A 19,296-nucleotide genomic window follows, 5' to 3' on the forward strand; every position below is an offset into this window, starting at 1 on the left:
ATAAGCCCAATGCATTGTTTTTTTAATGCAAAGCCACGAAATAAAATGTAAAGCATTTACAAAGAGCCACAGAGGAGAAAAGCTGCACAAAGCAGCCAGCCGAGTTCCATTTAGCTCTGCCCATCCCACAATATCTTTGCCGGCCAGTTGTACGTAAGCTTTCAAAATCATCACTTAGAGTGCAATTGCATATTATTTGTAATCACTGCACACACAAAGAGCCCCGATTTGCATGTCTGAAGGCCAGCTTTAATAAATCGATGTGAAATGGCTGGGCCAATAAGGACTGTTCTTCTAAAAAGAGGACGAGTTAGAAGGTCACATATTGGAAAATATACATATAATTTGTCTGGATACATTCAATAAATGAATGTGGTCTAAAATTGTTCTCATCTTCAAACTTTTAATCCTTACTGGCTCAGATTGATAGGATTGTATATGCAGTTTATTATGTCTCATCTTACAGCTCAATTACTACATTCATGGATCCATTTTGTAGGGGAGCCCAATGTCTACCGGCGATATCCCAATCTAGGTCAGATCTCAAGGTTTGGACACTATTTTGCCAATGGTCAGGTGGCAGCAAGTGCAGTAAAAACAAACATAATTTTCAGGGTGGTGATGCAAAGGTGAGTATAAGTTTACCCACACCAGATTACCTTCATCAGTCCCCATGCAATTAGTCCCCATGCAATTTGGGATTAACAGTTTGGGTTTTTCATAAATGTCATACATTTATGCCAAGAATGGATAGAGACATGCAGCTCCACACAGACATACTGTACGTGTGCACCTTAATCATATGAATGTGCCTTTATTCATGCTCTAGAAAAACACAGTCTTGTTTATTAGTGATGGGGTAGCCAGGCTATATAGTTACACATCAGTTCCATTGTGTGTATGTATGTTAAGAAGTCAGTAATCTGATAAATCCGTCACTCAGAGCTATAATTATAAGAGTTTCCAACAAACCCCACCCCTTAATAACAATGTACAAGATTGTTCCAGTAACATTGCCTAACACAGACCGATATTACATAACCAGAACAGGTTGTCTGGTTTTATTTCAGTTACCTAATTCGATACTGGGTAAGCCTATCTTTTATTGGCTTTTCTTTTACCAAAATTCAAAGACTCTCCAGGCAAGAAGAAAGACATGTATTGGAAAGCAGTTGAACATGATACATACAGTATATTATTGATGCACAGGCTATTTTTCATTTAATATTATTAAAGGTAACTCCACTTTTGTTAAAGTCCATTCACACACCGGAATGCGGTGTGGGAAACCCATGTTCTCTGGTGGGAACCGGCACTTAAAGTGGACCTTTCCTCTTCCCTTTGCATAGTGATGTCAAATCAGCTAATGCTTAGAAAAAAAAAATGTACTTCCTTTTTTGCATTCACTACCTGGTTCCCCGGAACTAGCCGTAGCCCTGGCCACATAGAGGTACCATGGGAAGGCAACGTTTCTAGTGTCTTCAGGGAGATCCAGTACCTAGCGCCAAGATTCTGATACTGTGAATGAGCTAAATGGCATTACCTCATCAAAAGTAAACTTTCACTTTAAGGCAAATTCCTCTATGTATTATGGCTGTTTAAAGTGGGAGTAAACCCATTTTCAAAAAACACTTACATTCCCGGCATGCCGGAAATGCCAACTTTCACATTGGTTGTGCTCTCAACCAAACTTTCAAACCATCCAATGGCTGGTTTCATAACTGATCACATGTGCAGCATTATGGCAGTTGAAGAATCATTAGAGGCCAAGATGGCAGCTTCCTTGACTGAAAACAATAAGGGTCCATTCACACAACACAAAGCAATCTCCTGCGCTTGGGTACCCGGTCAGCTAAGTAAGTGGTGCAGCCAACCCCTTTAGCAAAGTCAGTGGAATGTCACAGGCCTTGCTGTCCTCCTCAGAATAATGGGTATTCTTTATAACTGAAACATACAAAAAGAACAGGGGGGGGCTCACCGACCTTGTGCATTGCTAAGGATCTGAGGAAGAGGGTTCGCCTTCGTAACGTGTACATCGCTTGTGATGCCATCTGGATTCTCCAAATATCTGTTCCAGTCTGTAGACGTCCAGAGATACTACTAACGACTGCTGGAGTACTGATAAGCCTTGTTTTAAAGCTCATTTATGAGTATATTTCTTGTTATTTTATGAATACATTTTATCTTTGGTAATGCACAAGGTCGGTAAGTGTCCATTCACACCAGGTGCATTAAGATTGTGTTGGGTGGCTATACCAGCAAAATGCCTGGTCTCTCACGGACAAAAAAGTAAGGCAGGCAATATTTTTTCCCAGTGCAGCACAGTACAAGGCAATCCACCGCTTGTGGTGGTCAACAAAACTTTATGAAATGTTATCCTGACATTTCAATAACGTTTTTTTTTTTAAAGTAACAGTGTGATGCATCTCAGTTGGCGCATCAGTGCTGCAGTTGTCCCGCCACATCTCGTTGCACACCAGTCGCTGCTATGTAAAGCAGCAGCTGGTATGTACAAGACCCCAACTTTGACAGTTGTTTTTACTAGGGCACCTCAATTGTGTCTCTTCATATCTCTGAATTCTCTCTGACCTCTTAGGCTTTGTGGTTTCACTGTATTGTTGTCTACTTATGGATTATCCTAAGAATGTCCTAAAAGACTTGTCTAATAATTATGGGATCTGGGAACATTTAGTAATAACAGCACACAGAATGATACTGAAAGAAGCACCAGATGGCCAAAGATTGAGACGGAAAGTAATGGGATTTATATAATTTTAGATTTGTTCACCAGAATAGGAGGGTAAGGCATTGTACAATGAATTGATTTGTACAAGTTGTTTTTGGACTTCAACACCATCAGAATTTTTTTTACAGCTTCTATGGGCTTTCTTTCGTTTTTAATAATTCTAGCAGTCTTATGTTTTCTTGCACGGTTATCCCAGTTTTCCTAGTGGCAGGATGACTATGTGTGATGAGTGCACTTTAATGGTGTCATAAATGGCACAAAGGAGTAGAGTACTGTAAAGGAGTCTGAAAGGATTCATTAGACATTTGTACTGCCTATGCTGCTTTTTAATATTACAGAAAAGAAAAAGAAATCTCCATCCTGCAAAGCTGTTGCTGTTTAATTATTTCTCTATGTATGGACTCACTTTCACAATTATTACATTATTATCAATGTGTTAAGTACAAGGTGTTTATAAAAAGTTTTTAGTGCAACGGTTTGGACTGGGTTAAAGAAAGATTAGAATTTTTTTTTTTTACCTTGGCGACTGTCTGCTCAGCCACTGTGCTTGGTCGTCGCTGACGAGCATCAATCCTAGCCTCTACTGGAAAGCTGCTTCGGTGAGATTTTAGCCTCTCCACAAGTAGGTAATAGATAGCAGCAAAGTGATTGTAACTGCGGTTCTGTAAGGACTGTGAATGAACACAAAAAATCATGTTAAGAGAGCTGTACTAGCAAGACAAATATCTCATTGTACTTTCTTATAATAAAGGGGTTCTTAAAAATTCACTGTCTGCCTTAAACCACTCTTGTATAGTAACACTGTGATTGGGCTGAGCTGCTTATTCCTCAAAAGACTAAACACAATCCACAAAGAGATGTGATTCACTTTTAGCCCTTGTACACACGGTTGGACATTCCGACGGAAAATGTCCGATCGGACCGTGTTGTCGCATAATCCGACTGTGTGTGGGCTCTATCGGACTGTTTCCGTCCGAATATCCAACCGTGTTGTCGGATAATCCGACTGTGTGTGGGCTCTATCGGACTGTTTCCGTCGGAATATCCGACGGACCAACTTTTCCAACTTGCCGGTAAAATTTTCTGACAAAATGCTCCGATCGGACATACTCCGATCATGTGTAGCCTACTCCGACGGACAAAGTGGCACGCATGCTCAGATCAAATTCCTAGACCAAAGCTATTGGCTACTAGCCTGAACGTAGTCCCGTCGTAACGAAATAACATTGTCACGTTACATACGATCGGATTTTCCGACAACTTTGTCCGACCGTGTGTATGCAACACAAGTTTCGGACAAAATCCAATGGATTTTGTTGTCGGAATGTCTGACCGTGTGTACAAGGGCTTATATATACTGGTGGCTAGGGAAAAATCATACAAATATTACCAGAAAAAATCTATGAAATCGGTAGCAATAGAACAATTTTCTATAATTTTTAAAGGGTTTAAAACAAAGTTTTGTGCATTGTTATCAATTATATTTAAAATTTTAAGTGAAAGTATAACCCGGAAGAATATTGCGAGAAGGGACCAAAGACGGCCATAGATGGTGCAATGTTCTTTCCTGTAACTAAGGGTAATCCCTCCTGCTAAGCTATTGTGTTCTCTCAGTAGGGAGGCACAGGGAGCTGTCCCTGCCAGGAGAACACAGTGGTATTTGCTAGTGGCTACAGCCATTGGCAATAATCAAATGAAAAATCTGACATGCTGGTTGTACCCACGTCGATTGATGGATCAATTTGGGTGCAACCAGCCTACCCATAGATGGTTCAAATCTCGGCTGTTCCCTGCTGAGCCAGCCGAGATTTGAACTGTATATGGCTGGGTTTAAGGAGCCAAAAAGCCCTCTACTAAACCAGTGTGTATCACAGTAAAGCATTCTTAAGGCCTGTACACACAATACGAAAATCAGATGGAATAATTTGTAAGACGAGCTGTCTGCCGATTTTCGGATTGTTAGTACGGTGCTTTCATCAGCCGATTTCGATTTTTGGTCAGACAAAATTCTGGATGTGTGGAAAATAAAATTTTTGTCGAATGTGAACTCAACATCTGATTTTCGCTTTATTATTATGGTTCTCATACGAAAAAAAATCATAAGAGCAAGACTACGCATGCTGAGAAACTAAAGAATACATGCACAACTATTCAACACATTACATCACTTCTGATGTATTCTGCCGTACGAAAATTTTCGTATTGAGTAACCTCTTCGCTTTCGACATATATCACTATATTTCTCAAACATAATTGGATTATTCCTTTTTCTGGATAGTGGGTAGAGCTGTACACATCATTCCTCTACATTCCTATGGTTAACCGAATATGCAGAAATGCTGGTGTGTCGCAAAGATACAGCGAACTGGAATGGGACATGCGAGATCCTTCTGTTTTAGGAGGACTTTGCTGCGCTATGTACTGTGAAAAGAGGTGTTGAAAGGAATGTATTGAAAGTTCATCAGGCATTTAGCCAGTGGACTAATGAGTGAACACATGTAATAATGCTAGGTATGGAGCAGATCGGAAGGACAGCAGAAGAATGTGAAGAATAGGCAATTGTTAGACCAGGATTAATAATGAGAATGTTGAACTCCACCCAGATCATAAGTATGGTATCTTAACCACATGAGTCACTTGTAGAACAATTTACAATAATTTGCTTGAGGGCTCGTTCATACTAGGTGCATTGTCATGCATTTTTTAAATAAAATGCATAGATATGAAATAATTGTCATCAATAGAATTTGTTCACACTAACCTGTTCCACTGAAGGTCAGTAGAAAAATCAATCTGATATTTGCCTTGTGTACACAGACCATCAATTTTCTATTTAAGTCAGTTTAAATTGAGCCTTTAAAAATGCAACATGCCTAAAACTCATGTCAGTGCACATCAAGGGCATGCATTCACTCAAGTTGCCTGGCCAAGGTCTTAGATCTCAGGCCCCAGTGCAGTATTTACCTCTGAAAGCACTGTGGAGTAAAGTTGACAGGGTGTAACGCATGAATTGGGTTCACTGGAAGCTCTGGCTGAATATGAATTAGCCTGGCCAAAGATATTTTGTTCAGAGAAGACCAGAAGTTTACCATTAAATGACTGATTCTGAAGTGGAAGTTTAGCTGGATATTTTGGTTTGGTTTGGAAGTGATAGTTAAAGGGGTTGTAAACCTCAGACATGAAATATGAACAAAGCATATCCTTCTGTAGTATATACTTGCCTCAATTAGAACAAATTGACAGTTTCAGCTCTGTTCCTGTGTGCTGTGTCGAGGGGGGGGGGGGGTGTGTCTCTTCCCTCCAATCATCTCTCAGAGCTCTCCTCACTGAGCTCTGTAGAGTGTAACTGCAGCTCTCCGCCCCCCCCCCCCCCTTTTTTTAAGTCTCAGACAAGCATATAAATTCAGCACTTTGTCTATCTGCAGTCTTTTCTTCTCTACATATGTTCAAATACAACTTATGTAGGAGGATTTGTTTCATTTCAGTGTTTCACCTGCGGATAGCCCCTTCACTGGGTCTATCTAAGGGTTTACAACCGCTTTAAGGGTACTAAGACCACTAGACATGTTGTCAATAAATTGGAAAAACTAACTCATACCACTTATGAGCTTAGTTGAAGGCAGCTTTCTTTAAACAGTGGTAATGCCCAATTTTATACTGCACCCTTCACTAGACAGGCATTAAAAGAGGCCTGAAAAAACAAAATAATCTTCAGGTCATCTGATCTTTCTCAAGTCGAATACTATTGGGGTCTATCATACACAGATTATTTCTAAACTTAATGTACGCATTCTACATGAATCTCCCAAGCAAATTTCTGACTAAATGCCTAGCAGAACTGAGAAAAGTATAAATGAAGAATAGATAAAAGGTGTGATGAAGTCAAACAAAGATCATAGCTTGTATTGATGAATAATGAATAAACTCAATAATGTTGTATCAAATGATTGATAGCGCAACAAATTTACTATTTAGGCATTCCATACAATTTTAAAAAATATGACCCAGATGTAAAACCCTCTTTACTGCCATTGTAAATTCCAGTTCCACCACTCTATAACAATGTTTATAGAGTCCTATTTTAATGAAATATACAAGCTGTGTAACTAAATTTAAATGAGGCCGCTACTCTAGAATATCCCTTTAGATGATGTGGACATTTGCCCTTTGTGGACATTTGCATTTTAATATGGATTTATTTGAGCATTATTTTTTTTGCCAATAAACAAATCTTTAGGTACTTTATTTAAAGCATCAAAACATCAACCACCAAAAACAAATACCATTGTATACTTTTGCTAGGTGCAAGTAGGTTGACGTATCCCCTAGTTCACAGATATCCAGCAGCCTTTTTCGAGGCCTGCCATGGAATTTCATTTTTTATGTTGAATGGTTCAGAATTTGAAATAAATTCAACAATACAAGTAATATAATTATAATTTATAATAATACATTTAACAAGCTTGTAAGATCACCATCAGGTGGATAGACCAAGTCATTTACATTTGCAGAAATCTTTCTGGAATACTTGAGAAGAATAAACTAGTGGATGATTCAACTTATCAGCCTCAACCTAAAATTGAAATTATTATTATACAATGTTAGTTATGGTATTCAATCTCCTCCCAACCGTTTTTGCTTTGTCTCACCTCTATTGTCTTTTGTTGGTCAATCCCCAAGCTATGCATGAGTCTCAGGACCTGTTCATTGTGTTCTCCAATGGAAGCCTCCTTTTCATGACTCTGTGCATAGAGGACAGGCCGGTGCACTGGGACCTCAGTCATCATCCACTTGTGCTCTTTTATCTGAGCAATAGTAAGACGTTTTGAAGGCTCTAGTACCAGCATCCTCCGAATTAAGTGCTCACATTCTAGTTAAAATTTAAAGAAAAAAATATATATTTTAAGTGTTCTTGTATTGTTTGGTTTTGTAAGATACATTGAAAAGTATCAACTACAAGGAATGTAATAGCACCAAATGCTTTCGTCCCCTTATCATATCAATTTATACATTTTTTGTTTTAGAGAATATGGAGGAAGTAAAGTTACTTGTACTCTTCATTAGCAGACCATGTCCCATTGAATTTAAAAAAACTGTAGGGCGCAAAATTTGGTGCAGCTGTGCATGGTAGCCAATTAGCTTCTAACATCAGCTTGTTCAATTAAGCTTTGACAATGAGGCCGGGTTCACACTGGTACGACAAACGCTCCGACATTGGGAGCTCATGACGCATGACCTGTGAAAATCAATGTTTCCCTATGGGAGCCATCTTAACTGGTCCGACACGTTGGTCAGACCTTGAAAATGCTCCCTGCACTACTTTGGTCCGACTTTGATCCTACTTCAGCCCATTGAATATCACTGAAGTCGGATCGTCGTCTTAACTGATCCAACTTTGGCATGCAACTTGTGCTCTGCGGATCCACGCTAAATAATAATAAAATAAAAAAACTACATGGGTTCCCCCTCCAAGAGCATACCAGGCCCTTCCGTCTGGTATGGATTTTAAGGAGAACCCCCACTGTGATTTTTCGGCGTGGGGGTTCCCCTTAAAATCCATACCAGACCGAAGGGCCTGGTATGCTCTTGGAGGAGAACCCATGTCATCCCAAAATCCATACCAGACCCTTATCCGAGCACACAGTCCAGCAGGTCAGAGAAGGGGGTGGGGACAAGAGAGCGCCCCCCCTCCTGACCTGTATCAGGCTGAATGCCCTCAACAAATCACCTTGCCTCCATTTTGATGGGGACAAGGGCCTCTTCCCGACAACCCTGGCCGTTGGTTGTCGGGGTCTGCGGGCGGGGGGCTTATCTCCCGCTCTAATGCAGGGTGCGCCCCAGCTTATATTGGCATGGGGCAGGGTTACGGGGTGATGTCATCTGGAGGCCCCACCTCTTATGATGTCACTGCCCGGGGCATGATGGGGTGGTAACATCATAAGGGACAGACCTTTTTGACCCTGCCCCATGCCAATATAAGTAGTGGCACATCGCGCACCCAGCATTAGAGCAGGAGAGACCATTGGTCAACATTGGAAGAAGAACAGAGGCAGAAGACAGCGAAGAAGACCCAGCAAAATAGCAAGAAGACAGCGGAGAAGACCCGGCAGAAGACAGTGGCCAGGCTGTGTGCTCGGATAACAGTCTGGTATTGATTTTGGGGGTGACTCCAACGCCGCTTTTTCATGACAGTATCATCATGCATTATTTTAATGAGGCCTGCAGATTATAACATTTTGAATATTATTTTTGAAATTACATTACCATAATTGCCTTTATATGAGCTTGCTACATAATTGCTACTTATATAAGCTTATATGAGATTTAATGATTGGGTTTACACATACTTTAAGGCTGCAGTATTTTAGTGTAGGAGTTTCCACAAATCATAAAAAGCTAAATAATTAAACTGGCTTGAAAGAATGGTCCCAAGCAGTGCAAAAGGGAAAAGTATGTGGAACGAAGCACGTAGATCAGAGCTTTGCTTGATTTAAACTGGAAACAATTTACATTTCGCAAAGTCCAGATTCCTTGTGCACATAAATTAGCTTAAAAAAAAATAAAAAAATCAGAACATATTCCTTTTCCATTTAATCTTATGAAAACTCCTTATTGTTGCTAATGGCAGTTGCTTCCTTATTTATATATATATTTTTTTATTTTGGAGCTTGTTAAGAAGTTTAAATGCCTCCTAATAAAAAAGAGAAAAAAAGTAAACTGAAGGAAGAATTACAGCTTAGGGTAATTATTACGACAACTTTATAAAATTGGCCCCGTTACTTGAACAGATCTGAGCCCAGTGAGATTATTTGTGCAACACAAAAATAAACATTCAGCTGTCAATGAATTATCGTGTCGTAACATGTAGAAAAGGGTTAAATATATCGGAGGAGCCTCGGGGGATCATGCTTTAATGAATCTTCATACGTCACACACGTAGCCTGGGGTCTGTGTTTCCACCACAAAGAATCTGGAGAAAGATTATGGCTTTGTTTCCGTTATTAATCCCGTCTCTCTTTGCTTGTAAACATCAGCAAAGACAGGAGGGTGGATGGATAAGGACGATGATGACCCAGAAGCATTGCTGTCATGATGCTATAAGCTGGAAATCTCAGGGGTAATTCTACAGCAAGGTCAAAAACACAGCTTATTCTACTGACAACTACAGCGATTCACAGGCGTGAAGTTCGATCGGAATTTCAAACATGGATCTGGAACCTGCATGAGATGATAATTATATATGTGGCTGAAGCAAACTGTAGATTAGGTTGTTCATTAACAAAATTTAAAAAAATAAATGGCTTTTTAGGTGCCCTTTTTTGGCGTTTGGAAACACCTGCACTCTTGAAGACTTTAATTTGAGCACTTCCGTTCAGTTTTGGGCACCAGTTCTCAAAAGAGATATTGGAGAACTGGAGAAAGAGTTATGGAGGAGCTCAGCTACGAGGAACGATTAGAGGAACTGAATTTATGCTCTTTTGAGAAGAGGAGATTAAAGAGGAAGTAAACCCTGATGAGTTTACTTCCTCTTTGATTCCCTGCAAATGTAAAGCATAATGGACTACTATGCATCGCATAGTAGTCCATTACGTGTCACTTACCTGACACCGGAGCCAGCGATTTGACCGCTGTCCCCTGTAGTCTGGAGCCTCCATCTTCTTGGTGGGTCTCGCTGCTCCTGCGCTGTCATTCGTCGGAGCCGCTATGATGTCACTTCCACGCATGCGCACGGGAGCCGCCACTCGTGGCATATCGCCGTTAACTGCGGCACGCTCAGTGCGCCTGCACACCGCTGTCTACGGCGCATGCGCCGTAGACAGCGGTGCCTGTCTTTCGGCAAATATCTACTAAACCGTGTAGGTTTAGGAGATATTTCTTGGACCTACAGGTAAGCCTTAATCTAGGCTTACCTGTAGGTCAAAGTGGTTTGTAAGGGTTTACAACCACTTTAAGGGGAGATATGATCACCATGTATAAATAAATAAGTGGTCCATATAGTAAACTTGGTGTTGAGTTATTCCGTTTAAGGTCATCACAGAGGACAAGGGGGCACTCTCTACATCTGGAGGAAAAGAGATTTAATCTCCAAATACGGAAAGGCTTCTTCACAGTAAGCCCTTGTACACGCGGTCGGAGATTCCGTCGGAATGTGTCCTATTGGACTGTTTTGTCGGATATTCCGACTGTGTGTGGTATGCATCGGACTGTTTCCGTCGGAATATCAGTCGGACCAAATTTTCCAACTTGCTGGAAATATTTTCCGACAAACTGCTCCGATCGGACATACTCCGATCATGTGTAGAGATTTCCAATCAGACAAAGTGCCACGCATGCTCAGATCAAATTCCTACATCAAAACTATTGGCTACTAGCCTGAACGTAGTCCCATCGTAACGAAATTACGTCATTACGTTCTGAAAGATCGGATTTTCTGACAACTTTGTCCGACCGTGTGTATGCAACAGTTTCGGACAAGATCCGCCCGACAAAATCAGACGGACTTGGTTGTCGGAATCTCCGACCGTGTGTACAGCGGCTAAGAGCTGTGAAAATGTGGAATAGACTCCCTCCAGAGGTGGTTCTGGCCATCCTAGTAGATTGCTTTAGAAAAGGACTGGATTCTTTCCTAAATGTACATAATATAACTGGGTACTAACATTTATAGGTAAAGTTGATCCAGGGAAAATCTGATTGCCTCTAAAGGGGGCATCAGGAAGGATTTTTTTCCCCTGCTGTAGCAAATTAGAACATGCTTTGCTGGGGTTTTTCACCTTCCTCTCGATCAACTGTGGGTAAAGGATTGTGTATGTGGGATTTTTTACATTTTTTTTATTGGTTGAACTAGATGGATTTGTGCTCTTTTTCACCCTAACTATGTAACCATGTAGCACCTGGAACAGGGATTGCTTTCGATAAAGACTTTATGTTTTTTCATTTATATACATTGCATGAATTACTATCTCACATTTTTATGATAGCGCTGCACATTGTGTATTGAGGTTCTCAGAGTTTGACAGGCTGCTGGGCTGGACAGTGTACCCGTGTCTTTTACCCACACCTAAACATTTGAGCCTCATGTGCAGGGATTAAACTCCCAGTGTGCATGAGGCCCAATTCTTTTCAAAGCAGACCTTCAATGCCACACAGAAGCCCCCCTGCTACCCAACATAAATGGCTTCAAAAAGATATTTTTAAACACATTTTCAGAAAAAAAAAAAAAAGAGGCTAATCTTGGCACTGGCCTCTGATGCTTTTGGGAAGCACCGGTGAAGTCCCTATGCCAGGGATATGCAATTAGCGGACCTCCAGCTGTTGCAGAACTACAAGTCCCATGAGGTATAGCAAGACTTTCACAGCCACAAGTATAACACCCAGAGGCAGAGGCATGATGGGACTTGTAGTTTTGCAACAGCTGGAGGTCCGCTAATTGCATATCCCCGCCCTATGCCTTCCTGTAGAGCTTGAAATCCCAAAAGAATGTGCCCCATGAGCACCATTCTATCCTAGGAGGCAGCGGTGAGGCGCGGCTATCCTGTGCCTCCCAGCCATGTCAAAAGAAGGGGCAGGGGTAATTCATCATTTTTTTTTTTTTTTTACTTTTTGTTTACATATAAACTCATTTTTGTTGTGGGTTTGCAATAAAGTGGATATTACATTTGTCAATGAATGTCTGCGTTAAAGTATACCCAATTTTTGTTGTATGTAGGTTTGGATTTATGGAGTAACTTTGTGGAGAATGATAATCACTTTCAGGTAAAAAAAAAAAGCAAATTTTCACTATGAGCTTGTAGAATCCTTAAAAAAAAAAAAAAAAAAAAAAAAAGGGTCCTAAAAGCTCATGGTGGAAAATTTGCAAATCACTGTCATTTATTTATTTTTCATTTTGCAAAACCGAATGCAGGACAGAGCTGGCAAACCCACAGAGGAGCTTGTCTCTAGCAAATGCCAATGTCATTGTTTTTCTTTCTCTTTGTCATGAGCAAAAACAACTGGGGGGCAATCTGGCTGGTTTCTGTAGAAAGACTGCACAAGTCCTGACCTACAGCAGCAAACAGTCAGGGAATGGCAGATTATTCCATTATCCAAGCACATTTCATTCATACTCTATGGACGTAAGCAGTCATAACACAAAACACATTATCTTTTCATTTGCATTCATGCGTTTGTTCATGCGTTGCAACAAAAATTTAGGAGAAAAAAAAAAAAACACAAAAAAAATAAATAAATGACACAGGACTAATACAATAGAAGCATTATCCTGAGGACCATATCACACATTGAACAGAGTGAGGAGAGTTAGAACTTCTGTCATATTGCTGGCCCCTAGGGCCACACTGGGCCATAGACATACATTGCGCTACACTGAGCTGTAATAAAAACTCTTCATAAAGAAACGACAAGCAAAATAGCTCAAAAATGCCTTAACTGAATCATGGCATCACATTACAAGCTCTAGTTTCGTTTTAAAATGATGACTAATAGAAGGAAAGAAATATTTTTAAAATGGTCCATAATCTGTGATTTTATTACAGCGATCCAAATCATAAATATTACAAAAATATATAAAATACTACATTAACCACTTGAAGACTAAGCCTTTTTGTGACACTTGTTGCTTACAAGTTAAAATCAGTATTTTTTTGTTAGAAAATTACTTAGAACCCGCAAACACTAATATATTATATATATATATATATATATATATATATATATATATATATATATATATATATATAAAATTAATAATAATAATAATAATAATAATAATAAGTAAGTAATAAAACCTGCAAGCTCATTGGTTTCTATGCAGAAGGGAGCCTGATTTTGCACTTTCCAGCTTTAGTAAATAAACCCCATTGTGTACTTAAAAGTGGGGTATGCCTGTATATATATATATATATATATATATATATATATATAGATAGATAGATAGATAGATAGATAGAGATATAGCTAGAGATAGAGAGATATAGAGATAGAGCGATATATATATATATATATATATATATATATATATATATATATATATATATATATATATAGCAGAGACCCTAGAGAATAAAATGGCAGTCATTGCAATATTTGATGTCACACTGCATTTGCGCAGCGGTCTTTTAAATGTAATTATTTTTTTTATATTAATATATATATTTTTTTAATATATATTAATAATAATTAATAAATTAAAAAAAATGTAAAATTATTCAATTTTGTTTGTATAATGTGAAAGATGCTGTTAAGGCAAGTAAATAGATACCCAACGTGTTATGCTTCATAATGGCGCATACTTGGTGGTACCATGGGATGTGTAGTTCTTAGAAATTAAATGTAAAGAGCAGAGAAGAAGCTGCAAAGCATGTAAGGAAATCCATGAAGTTGTGGAAAGAGATGGCCAGCAGACAGAGAGAACTCAATATAAGCTTTTCAAGTAAGCTTATATTGGATTGCCAATATGACCTACTGTTTGTATAGTTTTTACAATGCTGATGTTATAGTATGAACGTGTGTGCTGTTACTATAGATCTTTTCCAGTAATTACCACTTTGATTCAATAAGTTCCTTTCAGCCCTGACATTCCTCCTTCCATCCTAAATGAAATAGATTACAATACAATCCCACATTAGATAATCTGCCCAGAAGGGCCTTCATAGAAGCTGTAGGAGATGTCTGACATAACCGGCATCTGCTTTAAATACTATATACAGAAATATTCTGTACACATGCTGTAAAGTGTGAAATCCTGCTACCTCTAAGGCACCTACTGAAGACAGTGTCACATTAATTTGCAGTAGTTAAAAACAACAAACACGTGTTCACCTGACAACATTTCCACCCTTAATATTGCTCAACTCATGCCTTTGCTCATCCCATGTCTTAGCTATTGGCACCCACCTTATTTTTTATGGAGCATGTGAAAATCTTGTATGCCTTCTAATTAAAATGGGCTAGACATACATTGCTGATGCACTGCTAGATATCGAGACACGTGTATGAAACCTCACATTTCAGGTGACTCAGGCAATGTAGGATATACCGAGGCATATCCACATCAAAGAATGCTCTCAGTTCTTAGAGAACCGTCTCTTAGCACCAATGTGTATATGAACAAAAAAGAAAAACTCTGCCAAAGTCCTATTGCTAAGCCTCTTTATAGATCATGGAAGAGAAAAAGCATTTGCGCTTGCCATTTTGTTTTTTCCACAAATCCATATACTACAAAAATGTCACATTAATTCTTTGCAGTGACAGGCATATTGCCTGTGAAAAATATATACTGTACCTAAGTGAAGCTCTATAAACAGATACCTACCCTTAAAATATATAAAATGATTTCTTATAAAATTTGATTACCTAAGCTCCCAAATGCATACGCATTCATACAAATTCATATACAGAAAAGTGCCAGCGCTCTATATTAAAAAGGTTCGGGATATTGTACAGGGGGCACAGCGTGTATATATATATATATATATATATATATATATATATATATATATATATATATATATATATATATTTTTTTTTTTACACACACACGTGTGATCAACACAATCCAAGCCGATCCTATGATGAACCATTTTGCACCACAACCTTTCACAATATTTCAGGTCCACGAGATTTTTTGGAGATCTGACACTTATTAAATGAAGGAGCAGCCTAATGTATCCTGGACAACTTTAGAGACTTTCAAGACATGGATTAGCAGAATGTGGCAGAGGTGACAATCATTTGCATAAAATATTCACATTGCCCTGCTTTACTAATCCACGCATTTAATTATTATTATTTTTTTTTAGAAAACTGTAAAGCATTGCACCCACGATTAGCAGAATGCGGGTGCAATCTCAGGCTCCTGCATCTGTCTGCCTGTACCACATACGGGAAGGCAGTAACTAAATGATAGGAAGCATCAATCAACTACCTAGAGCACTCATTAGCGTCCTGGTAGTTCATTGAGAACTACAAGCTGTCTGCTGCAAAGGCTGTTGGTACTTGTAGTTCATTCATTCATAGAACTCTGTGAACGAATGACACATGCCATATGGATAAAGGCCCATACTGCCGCATTCTTATCAAATTGTGACAGTGGGTGCGAGGAGAAGATCCCTGGCCCGCTGTCACAATTAGAACGGGGATTTCTGAGAGGTTGCAGGAGCAGGTACAGGTTACACGTTCCACCGAAAAAAATGGGTTAACTCATTCTTTAAGGATTGAAGTCCAATTCATTCAATAAATATCATTTTTATGATCAGTAATTACATCTTGTAATATCGTGAAAAGCAAACTCTACCTTCAGACATGAAATATGGTATTCGAAATCTCCCTTCCAGAACCCTTTGTCTCAGGATGGGGAGTGTAGGACCGTCAAATGGTAATGCACCACATACCAGGACATAGAGTACAACACCCATACTCTGCAAAAAAATAAAAAATAAAGAAAATTGAAGACATACGTTATTTATCATTCCGCAAGTACGAAGTAAAATTATCCTTTACGCCAATACAGCTATTGTATAAAGGTCAAAGTGCTAGACTAAAAGAAAAAAGTCTGCAGTTATCTTTGTTAGGAAGAAACAAAAAAGCTGCTTCTGCACCACTGTGATTTCATTTAAAGTCAATGTAAAGCCTGAAGGTTTTTTACCTTCATGCATAAAATGCATGAAAACCTTCAGGATGCAGTCCCCCACCCCTGATCCAGCGTTGTGCACGATAGCTGAGGCTCTCCCAGGACTTTCTCTTCTGATTGGCTGAGACACAATCACAGCCAGAGAGGAGGGAGAGGGGGCAGAACTGAGCCATGCTCTGTGTGTCCCATAGATGACTTAGGAGCGACCGTACACACACACACACACACACACACACACACACATACACACACACACATACACACACACGTGTCTCCCCGAAGCAAGCAGCTTGCTCTGGGGGCACTCAGCAAGAGGGAGGGGCCAGAAGCACTAACGGGGGACCTGAGAAGAGGAGGATTGGGGCTGCCCTGTGCAAAACCATTTATGTATAATGTATTTTATTATTTTAAAGAAAAAAAAACAATGCTTCAGAGCCACTTTACCTTTATTACTGGGGTCTGACATCCTGGACTAGCTAAGCTCTATTATTTGCTATTCCACCATCCATTGAGAGTGTCTCATTTGCCAGAAAGGATATTCTCATTGAACTGTGGGATGACAGTTGATGGAGCTCAGCTATGAGGTCAGAGAAAGGCCCAATGCATACTGGGTATTTAGCCTTGATACATGGGGCTCTGGCATTAAGCTACAGGTGGAGGGCACAGGTGCGCCATTCAGCCCCTCTGCAGGCAGCCCATCAAATTCTATGAGAGGCTGACAGCTGCAGAAGGGTGCACCTAGCTGTATGAACATTTAGGGCAGTATGTGCCCAGAGTTGAATGCCCAGAACAAAAGAAGTCTGCATTCCTGGCATTTGACCCTGGGCTCATACTGCCATAAATGTTGGTACAGCTAGGCGCACCATCCAGATGCAGTAGCTGTCAGTCTCTCAACGTTTGACAGGTTGCCTGCAGTGGGGCTGGATGGCGCACCTGGCACCAATGAATGTTGTGTTAATGGGCTTATTTATAAAAATTGGGCATTGGCCCCAGCCCCACCAGGTTATGGGGGGCCCCTAAACTCCACAAAAATCCTGGTGGTCTGCTTCCTGTCACCCTAATTTATAAAGCACAACTCATTCTCCCAAACGCCACCTATGTGGTGCTGCACAAGGAGTTTGAGAGAAAGAGTTCTGCTGAGTTGATAATTCATCAGCACCGATAGACCAGCAAGTACCACTGCTCATCACTGGGATCAGCACAGCAGGACACTAGAGAGAAAGATTTGAGCTAAAGGGATCCGCTGTGCCCATTACAATGATGTGCAACAGGACTTTTACAAGGCATAGCAGGCTATACACCCAGAATATCAGACTAAAGGGGGGTCTATCCTTTCATGAAATGTTGAGATTCACCATGAATGTTTCGTAAAACAGCCCGGTGTCATGCCCAGGGGCACCTCACCTAACACTTTAGTATGTCATTTCACAGAAAGTTTTACTGTTTAAATTAAATTGAGGTTATTTGGTCAGTTTGGACGCAAGCGGCGCTTAGTGGAACTCTCCTTTTAAACATCCTCCCTTTTTTAATCATTCAAATTAATACAAACTCATGTAATTTGCTATGAAACATGAATAAATAAGCGGGAAAGGGATTAAAGTAAATCAGATTATCAAAGAGACATTTTTGAAACAAAAGGAGCAGAAATAGTGCTGGGGGGTGGGGGGGGGGATACTTCTATTGAATCTCTAGGAGACACTCGTGTATCTTGGCAATGAGATATGTACATGCCCATATCGAGTTGGATGTCTCACACCTTTTTTTAATTTTTTTAAGTCAGGTATAAAAGTTTAAATCTGTTTAAATGTGCTTAACATATGCAATACAAATAATATATGAAGTGTATTTTACATTTTAACATGGGAACTGCTGCCTAATAGAGCTGGAGTCATTAAATTGCAAAACAGAGAAGTAGAACTGTGATTATTTTCTGGCATGGGATTGCTTTATGATTGCCGTCTGATTCGTTATTTCTGTGTCAGGCAGATTTATCCCTGTCAGGCTTATATATATTGCAGCCTTTTACCATAAAAAGAAGAATAGGGGCTGATTAAGAGTAGAGGCGATTAAAGTGTAATTCAAGTCAAATTAAAAACATACATATACATATATATATATATATATATATTATGGATGTGTGTGTGTATATATATATATATATATATATATACACACACATCCATAAATATATATATATATATATATACAAATATATATATATATATATATATATATATATATATATATATATATATATATATATATATATATATATTTTTTTTTTTATGCATCTTTGCAATTCATGCAGATTTCCCCAAGTTGTATCCCTTTATAATACTGCAAGTATAGAAAACCAACTGTGAATGTGCCAAAAATACAATACAATGAGCTCATACTTTTTTTCTTTGACGTCACAATGCAGTATTTTTACCATTCCAAAGCTCGTGGTGTCAGCCCTGCTTACTTCATTTCTTTTTTTTTTTTAAATAAAAATAAAGTGCGTTAACTTTTACCACCTATTTCCATTCTGACGCATTAAAAACATAGACCTACCCTCACCTGAATAAACTTTACTTGTGCAGAAATGGCTAGCACGGCAACGTTTCGGCTCTCATGATTTCTAGCAAAATCAACAGGTCATTTTTGCACTTCTTGACCAGATATTCCAAAACGCTTTAAAAGTATTTTTAAACAACCAAAAAACAAGCAAATAAAAGAAATTCATTGTTATGGTGGTCATACGCGTTTCGACAAATTATTGAATTTGTTTTCTGATAGGAATAAATTGATCTACAGTAGACCACCCAATTGATATGCCACACATGTAGGAGTGGGTTCCAATCAATAGTTTGAAGATATGATCAGAATTTATTGATCACATCTCTGTTTCCACCATAAACTCATGACCTGATCAATCAAAACA

At 39.2% G+C, this 19,296-nt stretch overlaps 1 protein-coding gene across 1 annotated transcript in view; it reads right to left on the reverse strand.

Annotated features, from left to right (window-relative positions):
• SIK2 (salt inducible kinase 2) overlaps window positions 1–19,296 on the reverse strand; it is a 221,971-nt gene that overhangs the window by 28,736 nt on the left and 173,939 nt on the right. Inside the window, exons 6-8 of the mRNA XM_077456934.1 lie at window positions 16,038–16,161; window positions 7,396–7,616; window positions 3,265–3,417 (exon numbers count right to left, since the gene is read on the reverse strand). Coding sequence (XP_077313060.1) covers window positions 3,265–3,417; window positions 7,396–7,616; window positions 16,038–16,161 — 498 coding nt within the window. The remainder of the gene's footprint in view (window positions 1–3,264; window positions 3,418–7,395; window positions 7,617–16,037; window positions 16,162–19,296) is intronic.

Source organism: Lithobates pipiens, unplaced genomic scaffold (genome assembly GCF_037356315.1).
Source record: "Lithobates pipiens isolate NorthernLeopardFrog02 unplaced genomic scaffold, aLitPip1_a1.2 Scaffold_27, whole genome shotgun sequence".
In the NCBI taxonomy this organism is placed as follows: Eukaryota; Metazoa; Chordata; class Amphibia; order Anura; family Ranidae; genus Lithobates; species Lithobates pipiens.